Source organism: Phocoena phocoena, chromosome 3 (assembly GCF_963924675.1).
Source record: "Phocoena phocoena chromosome 3, mPhoPho1.1, whole genome shotgun sequence".
In the NCBI taxonomy this organism is placed as follows: Eukaryota; Metazoa; Chordata; class Mammalia; order Artiodactyla; family Phocoenidae; genus Phocoena; species Phocoena phocoena.
In genome coordinates this window covers 171,496,322-171,518,365 of record NC_089221.1, presented here as the reverse complement: position 1 = coordinate 171,518,365, position 22,044 = coordinate 171,496,322, and the positions used below count along the sequence as shown (strand labels likewise).

The window sequence follows — 22,044 nt, the reverse complement described above, 5'->3', positions numbered from 1 at the left end:
GCTGGAAGATAGTCCCTGCCCTCGACCCCCGCCGTTGGCCGACAGAGCGCCGGCGCGCCCACTCCATTCTCCTGACTCCGCGGGACCTCAGCCGCGTTCAGCGGAAGCGTGGGGCGGACGGCAGCGGCCGGGCGAGCGGGCAACGGCGGAGGGATCCGCGGACGGCGGCGGGGCGGGGCGCGCGCGGGGCGGGGCCTGGCAGGGGCGGGAGGCGGGGCGCGGCGCGGGGTTGGGGGCGGAACATGTCTCCCGCCGCAGGAAGATGAGGCAGCGGCGGCGGCCGCGGGCGTAGCGGGCCGGACCGAGCCCAACGACGCGGCCGGCGGGCACCGCGGGGTCCTCGCACGCCGCCTCCGCCAGCGCCCCGGCCACGTAGGGCCCGCGGGGCGGACACGCGGGGAGCCGGGCCACGCGCCGCCGCCCACGCGCGCCCTTCGGGGCCGCGACGCCCCTTTGTCCGGGGGGGCCGTTCATGCCGCCGCCCCCCGTGCGCTGCGGGCCGGGCCACGCCGAGCAGGTGAGCACGCCGGGACCGTCCGCCGCTTCGTGTCCGGCGGGCCGGGCCTCCCCGCACGGCGCCGGGACGCGGGGACCCGGGGACGCGGGGCGGGGGCGGGCGGGGGGCTGGGGGCGGCGCGGCCGGAGTCATTGTTCTCCAACTTTGCGCGCTGGAGGGGGCCGGCGACGTGGAGTGCGCGCTCGGGCCCGCGCGCCCCCGCCGGCCGGCACTTCGGGAAAGTTTGCGGAGCCGGGCGGGGACGCGGGGGGCGCCGCCCAACTTCGCGGCGGGGCAGCGGCGCGGAGGCCGCGAGCGCCCCTTCCCCCGGGGGCCCGCCCGGCGGCGGAGTTTGGAGGGGAGCGAGTGAGGGAGAGGGAGCGTCCTTTTGTCTGCGGGGAAGGTGCGCCGCGCGCCTGCGGGCTCGGGCCGGGGGCCCCATCTGTTCCGCGCTCCGCGGGCACGGGCGGCAGCTTCGGGGCGAGCAGCGCGGTGGCAGCGGCTGCGCCCCGAGCTTCAAAGGGTTCCCGGGCTACGCCGCCCGCACCGGCTGCGGGGGGTGGGGTGGGGATTGGTTTCCCGGGCCTCCTCCCACCCCTCCCCCCCCAGAGGAAGACGTTTCTGCTTCTCTGCTCCCAGGGTGGCTTCACACGTTCTTCGAGTCCCCTTCGAGCCCCCAAAAGTTCTCGTGACACCCCAGAAGTGTTTCAGCTCTCCTAGAGAAGCCTGTTTAGCCCCCCCAGATCTGCCTTAAAGTCGGTTTCAGCCACCCCACAAAAAAGTGCGGTTTCGTACTCTTCAAAAAAAGTCAGTTTCACACGCTTTCCAAAAAAGAAAAAGCTTCGCGGGGGAGGGGGTGCGCTGGGGCATCCGTTTCACACCCGTCTCCAGTTGGCAAACAAAGCGGGGGTTTCTCCGCTTCTGAGGTCGGGTCTCCCTCGATCTCGGAACCCCCTTTCGCTCGCGACCCCCGCCCTCACCTGGGGCTCGGGGAAGAGAAGCTGGAGGGACTTCACTGTCTGACTGTGGGACGGAGACCCTGTCTTCCTCTCTCTTCTGGGTGTGGGATGGGGCCCGGCAGGTGGATCCTCCCCATGCTAGAATGGAGCCCCTAGGGACCATGCGGGGTGGGGGGAAACCCTGGTCTTGGGACACCCCCCCCCCCAGGCAAGGGATGTTTTCAGAGTTGCTTAAGAATAATTCCCGGATACATCGTGACAATAAAACAATCTAGGGTGTTTTGGTTTTTATTTTCCAGAATTTGCTTGTTTTTTATGGGGGGAGGAGGTTAAGTGTAGTGGGAAGCTTTGCGGGTAGGTCTCTGCGCGGGGCGTCCCCCCTATTTAGTTGTGGAGCAGGAAGGGGGTTTCGCCGTCTTGTGGATTTCTTTTGCTTTGAATTTGGGGGTGACCGGGCCTTCAACGTGCTCTGACAGCTGCTGGGGGGGGTGTCACCAAATTTCCCTTGGGGCGGGGCCGGGTCGCCCCTCCCCCTTCCTGGGGTGGGGCCAGTGGAAAGCCTGAGGGTGGGTGGAAATGGGAGAGGTGGCGGGGAGAGGGGCGGGTTCTGGCCAAGCTGGGAAGGGACCACTCCACCCCGCATCCAGTTTAAAATTTGCAACTTGATTCCTTGGTGGTCGCAGAGGGAGTTCAGGGAATGTACTCTGCGCTCCCCCCCCATTGTTCAAACTCCCTGAGGGCTCTGGGGAGGGGTCTCTAGGGGCCCCAGTCCCTGAATTCTGGCTGCCCCACCCCCACGTCTCAGAGTCTGGGAGGGACGCAGCCTTGGAAGACCCAGATCCAGAGCAGTTAGAGGGGCTCTTAAAGAGCTCTCTCCCATCTGCTCACCTCGGCCACTGTCACTCATAGCTCTTCTTTTCTCCACCCCTCACCTCTCCTTGCATCCGTTGCGGGCACCCTGCAGGGCTGTCTCTAGGCCTGAGGAGCCCACCCCCGGCCCCTGGCTCCCCGTTGCTGCTGGAGAATGAACCAGCCACAGAGGATGGCGCCCGTGGGCACAGACAAGGAGCTCAGTGATCTCCTAGACTTCAGCATGGTGAGCGGCCCTCTCCATACTCCCCGTCGTCTCCCCCCTGCCCCCCGCATGCCCAGCTGTCCACACTCCTGCGCCCCCCGGACATTGGGAAAGAAGCTTGTGCCAAAAACACTGCCAGCATCTGGACCTCAAGCTCTTATGGGTTAAAGAGCCCCAGGTGGGGCTAGGGGAATTGGGGCGCCCTTGGATGGATGGGTTGACACCCCCGCGGCGGGGTGCAGGTTTGGGGCCCTTGTCAGCTTCCAGAGGCACCCGTCGTCACCCAGCTGTTTGCCCAGGCACAGAGTGGGTCCAACCCACCACTTTGCAGTTGGGGAAACTGAGGTCCAGAGCGAGGGAGGGACTGCCTATGGCCTTCACCTTTTCTCTGGGGAGGCTCGGCTGTGAGGCCCCAGCTTGGCTCTGGGCATGCAGTGACCTTGCCTTGGGACCTGTAAAACTGTGTGATCGGGGTTATTCATGCTCTCGTGGGTGCCAAAGATGGTGGGTGCCCAAGATGGTGGGTGCCCATAGTCTAGGTGTCCTCTGTGGAGACCTTCTGTAAATGAGGAGAGGTCACAGGCAGTGGACGTGTGATTCCTCAGTTTATTGACACGAGAGCCAGTGCCGTGGGTCTACGGGGTGGGGGGGGCAGGGGGATGTCCTCACACTTCCCAGGCGGTGTGCTCCATTTGACACAGCCCATTCCCCAGCCAGGCCGATGGAGGTTCAGAGAGGGTACTGCCTTCCAGAGGTCACACAGCTCAGACGGGCCCAGGGAGGCTGGGAGCTGGACCGTCCCTTGGAGGGCTGGGGGCCTTGGTTTGCCTGTCTGTGCAGTGGGCCACCTGTGTCGGGGGGAGGGGGGGTGGTCTGCGTTTCCTCACAAACCCAGGAGTTGTGTGTGGACTCCTTAAATCCTGCCCCCACCCCTCCCCCAGTGAGCACTATTTTGGTTTGAAATGGGTTCAGGGAGGATGCTTTCGGTCTGAATTTAATTCTCTGCCGGTATGAGGCTCAGGCCACTGAGGTCTGTCGAAACAAAAGTCCCCAAACTGAAACGACATCATCCGCCCTGCGGAAAAACACAGCCCACGGGACGGAGCGGCCGCGGCTCCGGAAGGGCCATGCCGGTATTTTTAAGCCCCGTTTTATTTTTGCGTCCCAGCTGAGGAATCAGGGGTGCTGCTCAGTTGTTTTTTTGTTAAACTGACAAGTCACAGACCACTGGGCCAGAACAGACCGGCTTGGGGGTCAGGGGAGGGGGTGGCACAGGTTCTGATCTTGCCCCCCCCCCCCACACCCACAGCCTCAACCACTTGCCCACCACCCCCTGCTGTCCAGGGGGTCCAAACGCCCCTGCCCCCCAGCTCAGACCCATTTCACAGATGAGGAAGGCGAAGCTGAGCGTGCAAGGTGCCCAGTGTGTGTCCTCTGGGTAAACCCAGCCCTGAGCTTCGCCTGCTAGGCTGGTGGCTCCAAGGGGGTGTGGGCCTCAGGTGGTCCCTGGGTCTGACGACAGCCTTGAAGGGCGAGGGGCCGGGGGAGGGTGCCGTGGGCTTGCCTGGTGGCCCGACCGTGCTCCACTGAGCTTTGCGCGTGCAGAGGCCCTTACGTGCCCACGATGCCCACGTGCATTTGGGTTTCATAACAGCCCACACGGTGCGAACCCTGCGTCCGTTTCACAGAAGGGAATACTGAGGCTCCAAGGGGGGTGTGGGGGCCTGGCTGGGCTGATCACAGACCTTCAGTGCCCGCAGGACACAGACCAGTTCCCTCCACCCACCCCACCCCGCGGCAAGTGCCACGTCAGCGGCCCTTGGCACCCTGGAGGGCGAAACAGAAACAGAATTGAGCACCGCCCCCCTCAGGCTCCTGATCCCCAGGCCTGCCCCTCCCCCAGCGCAAGCCTCAGTGTCCCCAGCAGGAAAGGGGCCCGCCTTGAGGCCAAGGCCCTGGGTGCGGTGAGCACAGCCCTGCCCCGGAGGGGACTACAGACCCCGTGAGAACCTGAGTCCTGGGTGTGCCTGGGTGCACACCTGCCCCGAGTCTGCACTCACCCTGCCAGCTCAGCCTGTGGCCTCAGTTTCCCCTTCTGGAGAACAGGGTGTGGGGGCAGGACCCCCTTTCCTGGGTCACTCCCAGGGCTTGTGTTGCTGCCCCGAGTCATGCCCACAGAACGCACACCCCCATGTCCTGCTTGTCAGCCGCTCCCCACAGAGCCTTAATGCTGATTGTGGCCACTCAAAATTGCTTGGTCCCCAAAAGAACCTCTGAAACTCAGACCGTTGGGGCAGGGCAGGGTCACGGTTTGTTTCTTCTGCAGCACGAGGGTTTGTTGATGTTGGGTTTTCCCAGTTAGTGCTGCTAAGCTGTTTAATCTTGAGGGACTTAACACGGGGTTTGGGTGAGCGAGTTGGGGGGGGTTGTGGCGATGCACTCACGCTCGGTGCCCGCCCACCCGGGAGAACCGCCCTGTTGTTGGCCGGGAAGGGTGCAGCTCTGAGCCCGGAGCCCGGCTCGTGGGGGCCTCCCCGCTCACCATCCCGGTGGTGGGGCCTGGCTGTCCTCCCTGCACTCCCACCGCTCGGGGTCCGGGGCTCGTGGGGAGGTGGATGCCGGGCTCCTAGGGTGAAGGTCGGGGTCCGCGGCTGGGACACGGGTGGGACAAGCGATCCATCTGGGAGTGTAAATGATCTCATTTTTTATAACGCCGAAACTTGAAGAAAACTTTGTATCACTTTTAAGCGGATACATTGTATCAAATGCCTTCATGTTATTTCATCCCCGGTAAAACAAATACAGGGGTAAACAGGGGAGTTTTCCCTGCTCTGCAGGGGCACCGGGGAGCCTCTTCCTGCCAGGGCCCTCGGGGCGCCTCGGGCCTCCTGGGGGACAGGACCCCGGCAGAGCTGTGGCCCTGGCTGTGCACCCCCCACTCACCCCCTCTTTCTCCCCGCAGATGTTCCCCCTGCCGGTGGCCAATGGGAAGAGCCGGCCCACCTCCCTGGCCGGGGCCCAGTTCGGAAGCTCAGGTAGGACCCCGCTGGCTGCCTGGGGGCTTCTTGTTTGCTTGAGGAGATCACCGCGTGTGAAGGGTGGGCCCGTGGAGGGTGAGGGGGGGCGACCGCGGGGTGGGGCTGCCTGCCGATCGCAGCCTTGTGGACTAGGCACTAAGGGGAGAGGTGTTTGGGGGCAGCGCTCAGGCCCGCCAGGTGGAGTGGGGGTGAGGGGCCCGGGGCGGAGGTCCAGGCGCCCATGTGGGCGTGCGGTGGGGGGATGGTGAGCCTAAGGGAACCCCAGGAAGCGGCTGCCGCTGTGGTTGTGTGACTTGCCTTGGGGCTAAGGGAGGGAGCCCCGTGGTCAGCACGGTGTCACCGTCCACCCTGCCCCGAGAGCCTGGCCCCTGGTCCGGGTGTGGGGGACTCTCTGTGACTCACGAGGGCCTGGGTGAGCTGGGCACTTGAGCCTCCAGGGTCTCCTTGGCCCCAGTGGGGTTCTGGGTGTCCAGTCCATCCCCAGGGAGGGAACCTGAGGCCCAGGAGGGGTGTGATATGGAACCCCAGCTTTCTCCAAATCCTGCTTTGCCCCTCGCTGTTTTCATTCAAGTATGTATTAGGTGCTGATCGTTGACGAGACCTGGCACTAGCGTGATCACCTGGCCTGGTTTGTTCGAGGTCTGGGGGGGGTGGTGTTCCTGGGATCTGGGACTTTGAACGTTCCAACTGGGGTCATCCCAGGCACACCTGGATGAGCTGGTCACCCTGCCTGGTACTGAGTACAGAGGACATGGCCCAGGGAGGACAGGTGGCATGGCCTCAAGGAGCATAGAGCAGGGGTCAGGCTGCAGAGTGGTGGGGAGGACAGTAGGGGCTGTCTCCACAGAGATGTTTGGATGTTTGAGCAGAGGCCTGGGGGCGCAAAGGCCCTGGGGCAGCACCATGCCTGGCGAGTTGGAGGAACAGTGAGGAGGCCTGTGTGGATGGAGCAGAGTGAGGGAGGGGGAGAGGGAGGAGGGGTGAGGAGAGGAGGGAGGGGAGGGCAGGCCGTGCAGGGCCTTGTGAACTTGGGCTTTTGAGAGGAGCCACGTGCATGGGGAGGAGCCCACTCTGGCTGTCGGGAGGATATGGGGGACCCCTTGGGCAGGCCAGAGCTCTGCACGGACTTCAGTATCTTTCTGGGGTCTTGGGATGGGGGCCGTGTCCCCCCACGTCTCTGGGGTCCAACATGGAAGGGTCTGTCTTCTCCAGATTCTATCAGGGTGTCTGGTGAGCTCTGGCTGGAGGAGGAGGGGGTTTCAAGGGTGCTTTGTACTCCCCCCACCCCCCCTGCAAAAGGAGGGACATCGTGCTGCTGACCCCACTGCCCCACGCTGGCCTTCCTGTCCGCCTGAGGAAGTGGCCTCAGGGCTGGCCAGAGTCCTCCCTGAAGTGTGGAAATCCCCACAGGCCACCCTGCCTCCCCATTCCCAAAACAGCCCTGGGGAGCAGGGGGTGCTGCTGCTCCCCTGCCTCAGGCAGAGGGTCAGGCCCCGGCAGGCTTCCCAGAGGTGGTGGCACAGTCCCTCCCTCATCTTCCCCCAGGTCCTCCCCCTGCTCTCTCCTGTTGCCCAGTGTCCACTTGGGACCAGTAGCCCCCAAGGAAGGGGCCCCTCCAGGACACCCCATGCCTGGCCCAGCCTGAGTGGGACCCCTGTGAATTTTGCAGGTTGATTTTGTGTGGTTTCTGCAGCCGCAGCCTGCTCAAGGGCCCTGCCCTGGCCGCTTCAGGTGGGGAGGGTCCAGCCTTGTCCCGCTGCACATCGGGCTGAGTTTTCTTCTTCCCCACGAGGGTTGTGGTGTGGTTGGTCCAGCCCAGGAGGTCTCCAGTTCTGGACACACAGCTGGGGACCCCTTTCCCCAATTCATTTGAGCAGTTAGTGCTGTCTGGGGTGGGGGAGGGGGCACAGGACCGGGAGCCCTAAGACCTGAGCTTAGAGGTTCCCTCCTTGCTGCCACTTCAGGCACAAGGCAGGCCGTGTCACCTGACACAGGTGGTGTGACTGCAAGCCTCAGTTTCCTAGTCTGTAAAATGGGAGTCTCCCCATCGGCAGAGGGTTCAGCGAGTCCTTGGGCGTGAAAGTGCCTTATAAACTGAGGCGTGGGGCCCATCTCGTTGTCTGCCTTGAGGGGGTGCAGGGGTTCGCAGCGCCAGACCCGGGAGCCACAGGAACTGAGACTGGTCCCTTTGGGGGGCTCTCCCAGCTCTGAGCTCATTTCCCTACTCCCTCATTGGTGGAGCTGGAGACTCCAGGGGAAGGTGGGGGTGGGTGGAAAGGTTGGTGGTCCAACAGCGGGATAGGGCTTGGGGAAGTCACCCCCTTTCTGAGCCTCAGCTTTTTTCATCTGTAAGATGGGTCACCGCCCTGCAGACGGGCAGTGTCGCTTTAAGGGGACAGGAGTTTCTGAATGCTAGTAGGTCACGCCAGCCACATTCTCCCTTTCACCCTCCTTGCACGTCTTGGCCTAGTGTCTCTCTACTTAGAATTCCTTTGAGTCAACTTGCTTCTTTTAGATTCACTTCGAAAGGGCACTTCATGTTAGGAGAGGAGCAACCCAGGCCAGCGGGGTCGGGTCTCTGAGGAGGGGTCTCCGAAGGTTTTGGGAAGAGGAGCTGAGCATGTGGGGTGTGCGGGCTGCTTGTGCCGTCCCTGTTGAAAGACTCTGTCAGGGAGGCGCCGAGGCCAGAGGATTTCTCCTCGTCATCTAGAGCAGAAGACTGCAGAACGGGGATGATTTTTCCACTCCCTCCTTTTTGGGAAACCCCAAGGCACAGATCTCTCAGTGGCAGCACGTCCTCTGCCACAACCTACAGAGTCCGAGGCCCCACGAGATATGGGGAAACACCTGCTGACACCGGAGGAGACGACGTCTTCCCTGTTTTCCTGTCTCGCAGCTTTCCTGGTCTGTGTGACTCTAAAGGTAATGTGCCCTTGGGTACAAACCTAACAGGTAGGCAAGGCGGCATCTACCCTGGCTCAGCACAGCTGTGCGGTTATGGCCTCAGAGTAAGTTCCCGGTTAGAACTGCCAGCCGTGGACTTGCGTCCACAGTAAGAATGTCCCTCTGGCGTCCCAGTGCCGGCTGTTTCCACCCTCCTCCACATGTGCCATTTCAATGGGCATTTACACGTTAATCATGGGCAATTATCTTTCCAAAAGCAGATTGGCCAGATGAGTTATTTTTTGATGAATTTCTGATCACTACCCCCTTTTTTCCTTGGATTTAGTGAACTTTTTATTTTGAAATAGTGATGTATTCACAGGAAGTTGCAAAGAAATGTGCAGGGCGGCCCCACACGCCCCTCCTCAGCCTCCCCAGCTGTCAGTCCTGCAAGTTCCTCACATGACACCAAATCGGGAGGCTGACCTTGGTACGATCTACAAGAGTTTATTTGGATATCGTAGTTTATTCACAAGATCTGCGTGCACAAGTTTGTGTGCTCGTAGTTCTGCTTGGTTTTATCCCGTGTGTAGTGCCATGAAGCCACCACCATGGTCTGTTCAGAATCGTTCTGTCGCCTCATGACCTCCCACCTGCTGTCACCCACCACCCACCACCCCTCACCCTGACGACCCCTGATTTATTCTTTTCCATCTTCCCAACTTTGTTGTGTCGAGAATGTTACATACGTGGAACCGTACAGCATGGAACCTTCTGAGATCGGCTTTTTCTACTGAGCACAGTTCCTTGGAAATCCCTCCAAGTTGTTGGCTGGATCAATAGCTTGTTCCTTTTTATTGCTACCTGGGGAACTTTTTAAAACAACAGCAACAGTAACACTTAACAACAACAACTTAAGTCAACGTTTGTTGAGCACTGTATGCCAGGCACTGAGCCTGGATAGTTTATTCTGAGTCCTCACTCCTCACAGGTTGGTGAAATAAGGGCGATCGTCATCCCCATTTTACTTACGATGAAGCTGAAATTCAGCGTTTATTAACCATCTCAGCTAGCCACCCAGTGTTGTTTCCCTGTAGTGTCTTGTACTGCTGCACTGTGCTGCACTTACTGATTTGTAAGAGCTTTTTATAGAGGAAGGATGTTAGTCTTTTGTGATTTGCAGCCTTTTCCCTAAGTTTTCATTTATAACCGTTGTTGATGATGGAGACTTTTAATTTGCCTCAGTACTTTACAGGTTTCAGCTTTAACGTTGTCAAGTCTTCTATGTTGTTCTAGCTTTGGTGCCATTTCTGCAAAATCCTGGGGAATTAGATGACACAGTCCATTCTGCATTGCAGATGTGACAGTCATGAATGTGCCTGTACCTCATTCCATCAAGTTGAGGAATATACGGGAAAAGATGCTGGAGGGCAGAAAAGCATGCCTTTGCAGTTCTTGGCAGAGCAAAAAAGTGAAAAATAAGTGGGAGGTGGAGAACCTCAACAGTGAAGTGATCAAGGTTGAGCTTATGCAGCAGTTCCTGGCCAAGGGCACACATCCAGCTCACCCGTGGGACTGCTCAGAACACACATCCCCGGGCCCTGGACCCAGAGACACTGATAAAAAGCCTGGGATGGGGCCTGTAAGAGCTTCCAGGCAATTCTGAGGGGCACCTCCAGTTAGAAGCACTTACCTTTAAAGGCCATGCCTTGTAAAAGAGATCATACCGTTCTTATAAAAATTGGTCACATACTGTGCACAAAAAAAACCTGTAACAAAAAAAGTGACCGGGAAAAAAAAAAAGTGACCAAAATATAAACCATATTCTTTGAGAACAATGTGGTAAAACTGGAAGTGAAAGACCAAAAAGCGTAGAAATAAGTAAAAAGCTTAATGACTTGGAAATAACAAAATTCCTTTTTGTTTACCTCTTGGGTTAAAGAGGAAATTAAAACAGGCTAGACGGAAATCAGCAATAATCTAAACACACTGAAGCTACAAGGTGCAGCTAAAGCTGTATTTAGGGAAGAATCATAGCCTTTGACAGTCTTCAGATACAATGAAAAGAAATGGAGTAAGCATATTTAATTTAGGAAGTTCTAGGACAACAGAATAAACTCAAGAAAACCTTTCTTGGTGGTTCGAAATGCCTTAAAGCATTTCCTAAATTGCCATTTACCCATGAATTTTTGTCTCATCTTTTTACCTTCCTGTTACTTTAGTACTACCCGGTGTCAGTTACTGTAGCTTTTTAGAATTATTACTAAATTTTTCTTTTTTCTTTTTCTTTTCTTTTACTTATTTGGCTGTGCGGGGTCTTAGTTGCAGCGTGTGGGATCTTCGTTGCCACATGTGGGATATTTAGTTGTGGCATGCAGGATCTTCAGTTGTGGCATGTGGGGTCTTTAGTTGCAGCATGCAGAATCTTTATTTGTGGCATGTGGGGTCTTTAGTTGTGGCATGTGGGATATAGTCCCCTCGCCAGGGATCAAACCCCAGGCCCCCTGAATTGGGAGTGTGGAGTCCTAGCCACTGGACCACCAGGGAAGTCCCCTAGTTACTTTAGCTTTGTGGTGTTTTTATAGTCTGCAATTGTTGTTTTTCAGGGTCCCCCACCCCCACCCCATATTCAGACATGCTGATTCTTTTTCATGATCTTTAGAAACCGTTATGTCTCCTCCCACATCCCTCCAAAACAAACCTACCTGTTGGGATTTTGATGTTATGTTAAATTCATAGGTAAATTTCGGAAGAACTGTTTGTGTTTATAGTACTGCATTTTCGTATTTTAAGAACTTGGTGTCTTCTTCCTTAAGTTTTGACCCTTAATATTAAGTTTTTAAGGTAAACTTTGAAAATGAAAGCATAAGGCACTTAGCCATTTTATAGTTTTCTTTCTTAATTTGCTCACATACTTTTGCAGTGAGGGTTGTTTCTAGGTGTTTTAGGATTTTCCATGCTGTGGTTTGGGGATCTTTTTTACCGTATTTTCTACCTGGTTGCTTCCTGACATCCCCTAATTATTTGCATTCTTCCCTTGGCTTGGTTTTCCAGGTAAATCATCCTCAGGCCTCTTCCATCCTGGTGCGGAGGCCATGTGCCTTTTCACATCAGCAAGTGTTCGTAGAACCACATTGGGTGTGTGCTGTTTGGCTTCTTGTCAGCAGGACCGGGCCTGATCCTGGCTGTTGATTCAAGATAGATCTCTCTGACTGTCTGTGTTTATCATGTTCAGGGCGTTTCCTTCTGGTCCTATGTGACCATCCACGCAAGTGATTGGCATCACTGTGGTGTGTTGGGTACCTTAGGACGGCCCCTGGTTTCCTCCTCCTCACGTCCTGACGCTGTCCATTAATGGTTTTTCTCACCCAGATATTCCCTGAATTTTGGGTTTGGTCCATATCCTTGATTAGCTGCCAGACCAGATCTGCCAGCATCCGTTTTGCATTTTGCCTGCGTTCCCATGTCGTGTGGCACTGAGGCTTCTTGTGGCTCCCTGCCATGTTTCTGCACCAGTGTCTCTGGAACAGTCTCCAGCAAGTGGGGCCCCCCATTCTCTGGGCACTGGGGAGCAGACTGCCACCCTGTTTGCATGTGACACTTTCCCCAACTGCTTCATTTCTGCTGCGGCGATTGGCCTGTTGCGATTTTGTCCACTCATCTTGTAAATTCTAGCATTTTGTTAGGGGGGAAAAAATCATCCGTTTCAGGCACATTTAAAAATGATTCATATTGCATTCTTTAATGATACAGGAATCTGGGCTTCCCTGGTGGCGCAGTGGTTGAGAGTCTGCCTGCCGAGGCAGGGGACACAGGTTCGTTCCCCGGTCCGGGAAGATCCCACATGCTGCGGAGCGGCTAGGCCCGTGAGCCATGGCCGCTGAGCCTGTGTGTCCGGAGCCTATGAATCCATGTCTCAGTCCTGAATCTACTTATTCTTTTTGTTCCCTTGTCCTGGACCCAGCTGTCTCGTGTCTGTATTGATTTTTTCCCAAGGAATCTGCTTCATTGACGAATCGATCTTTATCAATTAGCTGCTTTTCTCTTCACTGCTTCTATTTAATTTAGTTAATTTATCCTTTTTTTTTTTTTTTGCCGTGCCATGTGGCTTGTGGTATCCTAGTTCTCCAACCAGGGATCGAACCCGGGCCCTGGCAGTGAAAGAGTGGAGTCCTAACCACTAGACCGCCAGGGAATTCCCCACTACTTCTGTTTTAGTTCCTCCCATTTTTTTGGTTTTCTTTTTTCTCTTGACTTTTGAATAGAAGGCCCGTTTGTTTATCGCTGTTCTCTTGCCCAGTAATCGTGTTGAGGGTTATAGATTTCCCTCCGAGGACCACTTTGGCCATATCCTGTTGGTTTCAATAATGCGTATTTTCGTTATTTTTTTTTTATAGATTCTTGGTATTTTTTTTTTTTTTTTTTTTTTTTTTTTGTGGTACGCGGGCCTCTCACTGCTGTGGCCTCTCCCGTTGCGGAGCACAGGCTCCGGACGCGCAGGCTCAGCAGCTGTGGCTCACGGGCCCAGCCGCTCCGCGGCATGTGGGATCTTCCCAGACCGGGGCACGAACCCGTGTCCCCTGCATCGGCAGGCGGACTCTCAACCACTGCGCCACCGGGGAAGCCCTTGGTAATAATTTTTAAAGCACATTTCTCTTTGAGTCAGGTTCTTCAGAGATTTCCGGTTTCCAGGTTGGCCGTGGAGTGTTTATTCCTCGATTGGCTAATTTGTAGGTCACCGACGCAAAGTCAACGTGGCTTGGGCTGTGCTGCTGTTGGTGAGATGCAGGGCGTTCCTACTCTCCTGTAACGGGGGCCATGTCTGTCCTATTCCTGAGGGCTTGAGGGATACTTTGACATGGAGCTGTGAGGTCGTCTTCTCCTGCCCATCACGTTTAGACTTCTAATTTGTTCAGTGTCAAGGCCCCAGGGCGGTGGGATGTTCTCTGTGGGTCCAGCCCACTGTTGACAAAAACCCACCCTCTATTCCACGTGAGAGCTTGCACCTTGAATTCAGCCTTTTCTGTGCATGTGACGGCCCCTCATTTTCACTCGTGTTGCTTGGTATATCTGTGTGCATCGGATTGTCTTCCTGAGTCACTCGTTCCAGACCTGTTTTCTATAGGTGCTGTGTTCTCAGCTTTCAAAACAATTGAGTCTGCATCTGTCTTATACCTTCCATGCTCTTACTTTAGGTTTTCCCGTCTTTATACTCTTTCCTTGCAGTCGTGCCTGGTGTCTTTTCTTGGGTTGGGTTTGGAAGGCTGTGCTGCTGGTGGTTCTAATGGTTTTAGGGAATGTGCTGAAGCCTCCCGAGTCTGGCTCCTTCCGCCTCAGAAGTGAAGTGTCCCATCTTGTCCTGCAGGAAAGCGTTCTTCCCCAACCCTCCTGTTTTGGTATAAATACGTTGCCACTCTTTAGAAATGTTGTTTCTCTTTGTTCGCAATGTTTGTGTCCGGCTGAGAAACACGTGTCCTTACTGTGTTCATTCTGCCACTTGCAAGGCTTCAGTCTCCTCATTTGGGAAGTGAGGTTGATGGCGGCCACTTAAGGGTTCAGTGGGATAAACCACAGGAAGTGCCTGAAGCAGCACGACACCTGCGGGCTCTGGTGCCCGTTCTTGGGATGGCGTCGAAATTCCACTTAGTTTAACTTAACGTGTGGCCCAGATGTGCTCAGCATCCCTGCACCATTGCGTCCTCCAGACTCGCAGGGTCTGTGCTGGGACTCCCCTCCCTTGGGGTTGTTCTCCAGGGAGGGGTGCGGCTCTGGATGTGCACCTGGCTCCTGCCTCTTGTGAGGGGCAGTGGGTTGGGGGTGGAATTCCTGGGCCCTTGCCTTCCTTCCCTCAGCTCCAGCCCCACGGGTTGTGTCATCGTGCGCGCGCGGGTTTTTCTCTAACTCGAGGTTTGGGTGTTTCCTGTTCCTCCTGGGATGCCGGGATGCCGGCTCCAGTGTCTGGGCTCGTGTTAGGCCCTCGTGTCTGTTGTCTCAGAATCCCCCCTTCCCTGGTGTTTGGGGGCGTCTCCAGAACCCACCCTTCTGTTCGATCACCTCTTCTGCATTGTCACTTCTGCCTCGCCGCCTCTGACGCTGCTTTTTTTTGCAGTACGCAGGCCTCTCACTGCCGCGGCCTCTCCCGTTGCGGAGCGCAGGCTCAGCGGCCATGGCTCACGGGCCCAGCCGCTCCGCGGCATGTGGGATCCTCCCGGACCGGGGCACAAACCTGCGTCCCCTGCATCGGCAGGCGGACTCTCAACCACTGCACCACCAGGGAAGCCCCTGACGCTGCTTTTAAAATCTCTTGTGAATTGGCAGCAGAAACTTCTTAGTTTTTCCTGCTTTGGCTCTTACTCTCTCCCTGAAGCCTTATCTTCCTTCTATTCTATGGCACCCACAAGCTCTGCAGTTGCCTTGAGGGCGCATGGTGGTGGTCTTAGATATGCTTCTGGGATAAATCCTAAATCTGTGAATGTCCATCTTCTGTGTTCCGCGCTTGTTTCCCCCGGGCCTGTTTCTTGCAGGGAGGTCCCAGCTGGGATTCTGAGCTCATACTTGGTTGAGCGGTGGGGTGGGCGAGATCCTCCCAACCTCGCCGTTGGACAGAGGGGTTCCCCTTGAGACTGAAGCAGGATGGGGTCTTTCTGCTGTTGCTTTAGTCACGAATCTGAAATTCACAGGAGGGAGGGGGCAGGGCAGTTTCTGCAGCTGGGGGACCCCGTTCCTCTGAATTACCACGCATCTGTGGGCCCCCCACCTGAGGACCAGCTCTGCCCATTGGGGAAGCCTCTGGGGTTGGGGGTTGCTGCTCCGGGGGTTCAGGAGAGGTTGGGTTGGAGCCAAGCCCTGGTTTGGGGGACCATCTGCTCTTGGAAATGGTGGGCTGTGCCCTCCACTCACTTCCTCTCCAGCCTCAGATCCGCTTGCTTGGGCGCAGCTCCAGGTCCCCTGTCTCCCCACCCCCACTTTCAGGGGCAGGAACGGCAAGGGCTGTGAGCCGCTCCGGCACTTTTCCTCCAGCCACTTGGAACCTGCTCCCTCTGGCAGGAGCTCCCTGGCGCCCTGGAATTCCTAGCAACTTTTGAAACTCTGAAGGCCAGAGACAAGCATAGCTGCTTGTGAACACGGAGGGGCGAATGAAAAAGGGGGCGCATATAAGCCATGAGAGGGTCTGGGGCATGTCGTGCATCTCCCCGCAGCTTTCCTTCAAGTCTGAAGTGATGTAAGAGTTCAGAAGTTGCCCCAAACATCACAGGAAGAGAGGTGAGGACCCCACTGGCCGGTGCAGGGAGGCCCTGGCCCACTTGAGGAAGGACTTTCTCCTGACTCACACCTGTGTTGGGCTTGCCCCTCATGAGACCCCAGGTGCTGCTGAACAGGCCACCATCCCGTTTCTCGGAGATTTTAATTCTAAGGGGGAAAAGCCAGAGGGAGAGCTGACAGCCTTGGGGAGCTGATAGCGGCAGGAAGGAAACACTAACGTGAGGACCGGCGGACGGCTGCTCTCAGGTGCTGTTAATTTTTTCTCAGATGTGATCATGGTGCATGGTGGTTATTTTTATTGCTGTTGCTACTTTAGTCTTTACTTGGAGGGGCCACACGTCCAGCACAGCAGCCGCTTAGCCACACAGGGTCATCTACTCGTGCGTTAATTAACATCCCGTCGAGGGGAGAGCTCTTTCCGCCAGTCCCGTAGTAGCTGCCTGTGACTGCAGGAGGATGGCACCGCCGGAGGACATTGTGATGGGTTAGATAATTATCAGAGCAGTGAAGAGGCCAAAAACATATTTGTCGAGGTTGTTTGGGGGCCAGCCCTGTTCAGGCAGTGCTGGGGACAGGGGGCCAGCAAGGCAACCTCCCTGACGGGCGATGAAGGTGTGGGGACCACTGGGGCAGAGCTTGGGTCGGGGTTGGGGATCTGCTCACTTGTTGGGCAGGGAAGAGTGAGCTGGGGGCGAAGGGCGGTCAGGGAGGGGTCTAGTCTTTACCCTGAGAGCAGTGGGGAGCCATGGGAGAGTCTAGAGGGAGGGAGGAGAGGCAGGTTTTGCTTCCAGAAGCTCCATCAGGCTGCTTGGGGTGGAGTGTGGGCAGGGAACCTGGGGTGGGGGGGACACTGCTGTACGGATGGGGCTTGACCCAGGGGACACAGGGCCGAGCCAGGCTCTGATCCGAGACCACGGGTGGGGGGCAGTGGAGTGAGGGAAGGGGAGAGGACGGCTTCTGGGATTTAGCCCGGGCACCCAGGTGGGGGGGTGCTGACAGAGCTGGGGCTGCAGCACGAAGCCCCTGACGACCATGGCTACGCGACAGGGTTGTGGTGGGGACGGTGCAGGGCCATGCCTAGGCCCTGTGACCATGTCTTCTCCACACTCGAGGTGCTGAAGTCTGGTAGTCTGGCTACTTCATACGGAGGGACTGGCTCCCGGAATCTTCTCCGTGCCTGGGTCAGCACACCTTCCCTGTGAAGGGCCAGACAGCTTTTATCGCAACTGATCTCTGCGTTGTAACCAACACCGCTGTATACAGGGAACAAACGTCCGTGGCCATGTGCCAATAAAACTTTACTGACAAAAGTAGGCAAGGGCCAGACTTGGTCCAGTCACAGTTGGCACACCTGCCCAGGAGGAATCAGCCGGGACGGAGGCCCCTCAGGGGGGCCTGCCCCCCCATGTCATCCAGCCAAGGGGGTGTCCGGCTGGAGCCCAGGCTGGGCGCGTCCAGCTGTGCCACATCGGTCATCCTGGCGGCAGCCCTCACGTTGGGCCGTTCTGTCACCCAGGCTGACTCGGATCAGATCTGAAATTCCCAGGGGCGGGTGGTGCCCTTGGGCACACGCAGCCCTCTGCTTGTCCATCTCCCACCTCTTCCTGGGGTCAGGGCTGGGTCTGAGCAGAGAGATGACCTTTCCGGGGGCTGCCCTGCCACCGCTTCACCTCCAGCACTTCAAGAAAAAAAATTATGTTGCGACAGCAACGTCTCATTCTATTAGTACATTTTAATTAGAACGTGAATAAGAGATGTTATGAATATTCATGATTGGGTTGTTTAAAATGCATAATTAACCAGTGGGGGGTTAATAACTATTAATGGTAGCGGTGGGGGAGGGCCCATCCCTCTTTCTGTCGTCTGGTCTCCAGCAGCGGGGAGGCTGGGGCTGGGTGAGGGGGGGTTTTACCAGAAAGGGCAGAGCAGGGCCTGGTTGCCTCTACCTGAAGCTTGTGGGGCCCAAGTTCTAGGGGTCCCTGGGTGTCGGCCTCAGGAGCGCCCGTCACCCTGCCAGCCCTCGGTGGTGGGGTAGGGGGGTGGGAAGGCCTGGCTTTGGCCTGGGACCTGGCCTCCTGCTCTCTTGCTCAAGGGTCCTGGTGACTCTGGGGCCCGTGGTGGATGCCCATGGGGGTGGGGGACCCAGAGCGGAACCAGCTCACGGGCGGGCACCGGAGAGCGAGGGGATGACAAGTAAGTGGCCGAGGAGGGAAACGGGGGCTCGGGTGCTGGCCCTTCTACCAGGGTCACCCCCCTTCACCAGCTGATCTCGTCCCCAAAGCCCAAGCGGGGACTCAGGACCTTGGGGTGCAGACACCCCAAGCCTGGCGGCACATGTTAGATGGATTTGTGGAGGCCATGGGAGCTCCGTCTGACCCCCTGCCCACCAAGGCAGCCCCCGGCTCCGCATTGTAATCACGTTGGAAATTTTTTATTAGAAAACGGAATCTAACCGAGGTATATGAATATTTATCAGACTGGGAGATTAATATGCATAGTTATGCAAATCAGACACCAATTAAACACCAACTCCCCAGGGGAATGATTAACTCAGAGGCACCAAAAGAGAAGGATGCAATTTGAAAGAAATTTCTGGTACAGATGCGCAGAGGAGGGCGGGGTGAAGGATTCCGGCTGGGGTGTTCAGGATGTCCACCATGTGGGGTCGGGGGTGGGGTGGGGCACGTCCCCTGGCACAGATGGCAGGGCTGGGCACGGCCTCTCTGGCTCAGCCTGGCCTGGGCAGCTTTGACTCAGACTCGTACGTGGACACCCCCAGCCCTGCAAAGTAGGGCGTGTTTGTGACCCCATCTGAAGAGCAGGGAAACTGAGGCACAGGTGGGAGGGGCCCGGGGACTGCTCCCGTTCCGCTTGTGCAGGCCCTGAGCCCCGTGGCCCTTGATGGACAGTGTTGGAGCCCACGCGCCCGGGAAGGGTGCAGGCCCGTGTGCCTGCCTGCTGGGAAGATCCCAGTCCTGGGCTGGGCCCCTGGGCGAGTGTTCAGGGAGATAAGGGCCCTGCCCTGCCCACCATCCATCCAAGGTCCTTGTCCCCACGGTGGCTAACCCTGCCACACCTGGGCCCCCCCCCCTCCCCGGGCCCCGCCTATCTTACCGGATTGGATTTCTCCTTCCCTGCCGCCAGCCTGTGCCTGGCGGGTAGTCCGTGGCAGCTGCCGCTGTTACTTCAACAAAGGGACAGCCCCGCCTCTCGAATTGCCAGAGATGGGAAGGGGGAGGCTCCCACTCTCGAGATGAGAGATATCCTTCATTCCTATTCCCTGACGCCTTCATGAGCCTGGGCCAGAGGGAGGGACTTGGGCCTGGGGAGGGAAGCCCAGAGTGCAAGTGAGGGCTCCGTCCAGTGTGGGCTGGGAGCTGGACGGGTGGGTAGAAGTGTGCCAGCAGCAATGGCAAATTTGCCAGCAGCTGGTGGTGGAATTGTTTCTTGGGCCGTGGACCCAGAGGTCTGCTTAGTGCCGGTGTGTCAGGGGTGCTTGCCGCTGGCAGTGGTGTCACCATGGGTAGTGCTAGGGTGGGTGCATCTGGACGGGCTCCAGCACCAAGCTGGGTCGGGAGGGGCCTGGAAAGCTTCCCAGGTCGAGTGAGGGCTCCCCGAGGCAATGCGACTGGTGTGGAGCGGCCAGGGGCCGGGTCCCTAACCCTGCCTTCCTGCCCTACAGGTCTCGAGGACCGGCCCAGTTCGGGCTCGTGGGGCACTGGCGAGCAGAACAGTTCCTCCTTCGACCCCAGCCGGGTGAGGAGCCCCTGGAGGCCTGAGACCCTGGGGTGGGGGTGGGTGAGCGCGAGGAGAACCCCGGCCTGGCCTACAGGTGCTTTGGGCTCTGTGGCGCGGTCACATCCTGACCCAGAGGTGTCCCTGAGCCTCCCTCATCCCCGCCCGTCCCCTCTACAGACCTACGGTGATGGCGCCCACTTCAGTGAGTCCCACGGCACCCTCGCTTCGTCCACATTCCTGGGACCTGGGCTCGGAGGTGAGTGTCCACGTGGTCCCTGCCCCCACCCCCGTGCCCACTCGGTCCTCGAGCACCGGGGCTTCCGGGATGGCCACCCAGAGCAGAGGACACAGGTGGGGACCAGCCAGGTGCCTGCCGGGAAGTGGACTCCGGAGTCCCGACAACCTGGGGAGGCCGAGTCTGAGGCCGGCCCCCTCTCCTGCTCTCCCCAGAGCACCGGCATCCTGACCGTGAGAATCAGCATCGGGACCTGGGTGAGGGTCCCCTCTCTAGCCCCAGTTTCCCGACCTGTGGGGATGGGGATTCTCAGCGCCTTCTGCGTAGCCAGTGGTAAGGACTCACCTGGCTCCCTAGGCCCGAAGGCCCACCCCCATCTCGCAGATGAGCAGACTGAGGCTCAGCGAGAAGGGACCCGGCCTCTGGGACCCTCAGGCCCTGGTTGGGTGTCCGAGCGCTGGCCCTGCTGAGCCTGGGCCCTCCCTGTTCTGAGGGAGTGTTGGGGTGACTGCCAAGCTGGCATCTCTGGAGGTTGAAAGGGGTCGGGGGGTGAGTCAGCTCCCGCCTCAGGGCCTGGGCTGTGCACTCCTGGTGCTCGTGAGACACGAGGTCCTTGCACATGACAGCTGGGTGAGGTAGGCTCCTCTGGCACTGTCCCCAGCGGTTCCCAGGCCGAGGTGCATGGCAGCGGGGTTGGTGGCTGCTGGGGGAGGAGGGTGAACTCTCGTTGCCGGGCCCAACCAACCAGTGGGGCAGCCAAGGCCGGAGGGCCTGGGGTCCAGCCCTTGTGGACTGGCGCATGGAAGGAGCCAGACGGGCGAGCGTGGCCTGGGTGCAGTCCCAGGCAGGAAGGGGGAGCACAGTGTCCGGCACCCACTGTGTCTAGCGGGAGTCTGTGTGCATCTCCCAGACCGGGAGGTGAGGGCTGGCCGGGTGGCCTCTGCACCTGCCACGACACCAGTTCCCCTCTGCTGTTCCTTCCTCCGGCTTCTTCCTGGCATGGGCAGTTCCCACGGCCGGGCCTGGTCAGCAGGGCCCAGAGCCCAGCTGTGTCACACACCCGCCACACGCCCCAGTGGCCGAGGAGCTCAGAGAGTGCAGCAGGGATCCCAGGCCAGGCCCAGTGAGACAGTGGGGAGGTGGGCGCAGTTTCGGCCTCCCTGGGCCCTGGTTTTCTTGCCTGTGGACTGGGGCTGGCGATAGCCATGGTGGGGCAGCGGGCGGTGAGTGCCAGGCCCAGGGGGCGAGGGTCGCTCTGTTCCCGTGGGGCCCCCAACCTGGTCCAGCTCCTTGATGAGACCTGGTGGGTCTGCTCTTGGTGTCTGTCCTCCTTGCCCCTCTCATACCCTGATGCCCAGGCCCGGTGCATGGCTTGGGGCACCCGCTGTATACCCACAGGGCTCGTGGATCTCACAGGTCCCCTCCCAGAACCTCTGCTTTCTCTCCTTGCCTCCCTCAGCCTTCCTTTCAGGATGCTCCTGCTTGGTGCCTGCTGTACGCAGGGTCAAACCACAGCAGCCCCACCCTGCAGTGGGGAGCCCAGAGCCCTGGCTGGGCCGGCCAGCTTTGCTTCCCACAGCCACCCTGGGAAGGGAGGGAGGAGTGCACCCTCTGGACTGGGGGCGAGTCCCTGTGGCCTCCAGGCTGTGGTTTGTTCATCCCTAAATGGGCCCCGTGTCGCCTGCCCTGAGCTTGAGCTGGTGGGCGTGGCCTGTGGGGCATCTGCTGTGTTGGTAGGAGCGTGGTCCTTCTCCCTGCCCCCTAAACAGCATTTGCTCCAAGAGTCCGCTTGAAATTGTCCTTTTAAAATCAGGGGGAGAGGGAATTTCCTGGTGGTCCAGTGGTTAGGACTCGGCACTTTCACAGCCGAGGGCACAGGTTTGATCCCTGGTCGAGGAACTGAGGTCCCACAAGCTGCGCAGCATGGCCAAAAAATAAGTAAAAATATTCAAAAAATAAATGGATAAAGGGGAGAATTCCCCCACCCCCCCCCCTGCCCAATTTGAGAATAAACCAAATTAGTCAGTCAAGCATTCTGATTTCTTGCTCACGGTAAGGCTGGTTAAGGTCCACCCTCAGTCAGGATAGGTGCCCAGCTGAAGCCAGAAACAAACTGAAATTGTTCAGGTACTGATGGATCCAGGGACCTGCTTCAGGCGAGGCTGGATCCAGGTGTTTGTGTAGCTGCAGGAGTCTGTTCATACCAGCTGCTCTCTCGGGCAGGCTGTCCCCCCACAGCTCGGTCTTGCCCACCCACACAGAGGAAGGGCTCCTTCGCACTGAGTGGCTTGAATCAGCATCCCCAGCGATGTCACATGCTTGTTCGTGAGCTGACCCTGTCCAGGAGCTGGGGAAGG

The 22,044-nt window shown here is 58.2% G+C and overlaps 1 protein-coding gene across 4 annotated transcripts in view; it reads left to right on the top strand.

Annotated features, from left to right (window-relative positions):
* Positions 1-276: 276 nt before the first annotated feature.
* The window catches only part of TCF3 (transcription factor 3), a 34,105-nt gene continuing 12,337 nt past the window's right edge, over positions 277-22,044 (top strand). For 3 of the 4 annotated variants that reach the window (XM_065873103.1, XM_065873105.1, XM_065873102.1), the window contains exons 1-4: positions 2,480-2,551; positions 5,493-5,565; positions 19,397-19,470; positions 19,630-19,708. In XM_065873103.1, coding sequence (XP_065729175.1) covers positions 2,480-2,551; positions 5,493-5,565; positions 19,397-19,470; positions 19,630-19,708 — 298 coding nt within the window. Of the gene's footprint in view, positions 518-2,419; positions 2,552-5,492; positions 5,566-19,396; positions 19,471-19,629; positions 19,709-22,044 lie in introns of those variants that run through there. The other variant, XM_065873106.1, reaches the window with a different exon arrangement.